Source organism: Coturnix japonica, unplaced genomic scaffold (genome assembly GCF_001577835.2).
Source record: "Coturnix japonica isolate 7356 unplaced genomic scaffold, Coturnix japonica 2.1 chrUnrandom487, whole genome shotgun sequence".
NCBI classification, from domain to species: domain Eukaryota; kingdom Metazoa; phylum Chordata; class Aves; order Galliformes; family Phasianidae; genus Coturnix; species Coturnix japonica.
The window spans coordinates 70,082-72,233 of NW_015439882.1; the positions used below are offsets into that span (position 1 = coordinate 70,082).

General features: G+C 58.3%; 1 protein-coding gene across 1 annotated transcript in view; it reads left to right on the forward strand.

Moving 5' to 3' along the window:
- The window catches only part of EHD2 (EH domain containing 2), a 7,866-nt gene extending 5,900 nt beyond the window's left edge, over window positions 1-1,966 (forward strand). Inside the window, 2 exon segments of the mRNA XM_015850553.2 lie at window positions 112-276; window positions 1,404-1,966. Coding sequence (XP_015706039.1) covers window positions 112-276; window positions 1,404-1,937 — 699 coding nt within the window. The 3' untranslated portion in view covers window positions 1,938-1,966.
- Window positions 1,967-2,152: the final 186 nt, after the last annotated feature.

Here is a 2,152-nt window from a genome sequence, read left to right on the forward strand (position 1 = left end):
TGAGGTGGGGGTGGGATGAGGTGGGGGTGGGTTGAGATGGGGGTGGGCTCTCGGCCCCCCTGCCCCCCCACATTGGGGGTCCCGATGCTGAGGGTCCCCCCCCCCATAAAGGTCCACGCTCACATCCTGAGCCGCCTGAGGAAGGAGATGCCGGCGCTGTTTGGGAAGGGGCACAAGAAGAAGCAGCTGATCTCGGAGCTGCCGCTGCTGTTCGCCCGCATCCAGATGGAGCAGCACATCCCGCCCGGAGACTTCCCCGACTGCGCGAGGATGCAGGTCTGGGCCGGCACCAGCAACAGCATCAACCCCAACCCCAGCATCAATCCCAACCCCAACACCAACTACAGCATCAACCCCAATCCCAGCATCAATCCCAACCCCAACACCAACTACAGCATCAACCCCAATCCCAGCATTAATCCTAATCCCAGCATTAATCCCAACACCAACTACAGCATCAACCCCAATCCCAGCATCAACCCCAATCCCAGCATCAATCCCAATCCCAGCATCAATCCCAATCCCAGCACCAACTACAGCATCAACCCCAATCCCAGCATCAATCCCAACCCCAGCACCAACTACAGCATCAACCCCAATCCCAGCATCAATCCCAACCCCAGCACCAACTACAGCATCAACCCCAATCCCAGCATTAACCCCAATCCCAGCATTAATCCCAATCCCAGCATCAATCCCAATCCCAGCATCAATCCCAATCCCAGCACCAACTACAGCATCAACCCCAATCCCAGCATCAATCCCAATCCCAGCATCAATCCCAACCCCAACACCAACTACAGCCTTAATCCTAATCCCAATCCCAGCACCAACTACAGCATCAACCCCAATCCCAGCATTAACCCCAATCCCAGCATTAACCCCAATCCCAGCATCAATCCCAACCCCAGCACCAACTACAGCATTAACCCCAATCCCAGCATTAATCACAATCCCAGCCTTAATCCCAACACCAACATCAACTACAACATTAATCCCAATCCCAGCCTTAATCCCAACCCCAATCCCACCCCAATCCTAATCCAACCTTAATCCCAATCCCAGCCTTAATCCCAATCCCAATCCCAGCCTTTTAATCCCAACCTAGTCCCTGCCCCAATGACCCCAACCCCAATAACCCCAATCCCAGTCCCCCCAATGACCCCAACCCAATAACCCCAACCCCAATGACCTCAGTCCCATTCCCCCCAATGACCCCAACCCAATAACCCCAACGACCCCAACCCCCCCAACAACAACCCCAATCCCATTCCCCCCAATGACTCCAACCCCAATAACCCCAATGACCCCAATGACCCCAATCCCATTCCCCCCAACGACCCCAATGACCCCAATCCCAATTACCCCAATAACCCCAACGCCCCCCTATTTCCCCCCCCCAGGAGCAGCTCCTGGCCCAGGACCTGACCCGTTTCCCGTTGCTGAAGCCGCGGCTGCTGGACGCGCTGGAGGAGCTGCTGACCCGGGACATCGCGGCGCTGATGCCGCTGCTCCGCCGCGAGGAGGGGGAGGCGGCGCCGGGGGTCCAGGGGGGGGCGTTCGAGGGGGCGCGGAGGGGCCCGTTCGTGGAGGGGGCGGAGGAGGAGGAGGAGGAGGAAGAAGGGGAGGACGAGTGGGTGGTGACCAAGGACAAAGCCAAGTACGACGAGATCTTCTACGGGCTGTGCCCCATGGGGGGGAAGCTGAGCGGGCGGCAGGCGAGGGGCTGGATGGTGGGCAGCAAACTGCCCCGCTCCGTGCTCGGCAGGATCTGGCAGCTGAGCGACGTGGATCGGGACGGGATGTTGGACGCAGAGGAGTTCGCTTTGGCCGGGCACCTGATCGGGGCTAAATTAGAGGGGAGGGGGCTGCCCAACGACCTGCCCCCCCGCCTCGTGCCGCCGTCCAAGAGGCGTCAGAAGGGGTCGGCGGAGTGAGGGGGAATAAAGGGGATGGAGAGATGGGAGCGGAGTGTGTGTGTGTGTATGGGGGGTATATAGGGGGTGTATGGGAATATAGGGGGTATAGGGGTATATAGGGGGTATGTGGGGGTATATAGCAGGGATATGGGGGTATATAGGGTATAGGGGGAATATAGGGGAATATGGGGGGATATAGGGAGATATAAGGATATATAGGAAGTATATAGGGG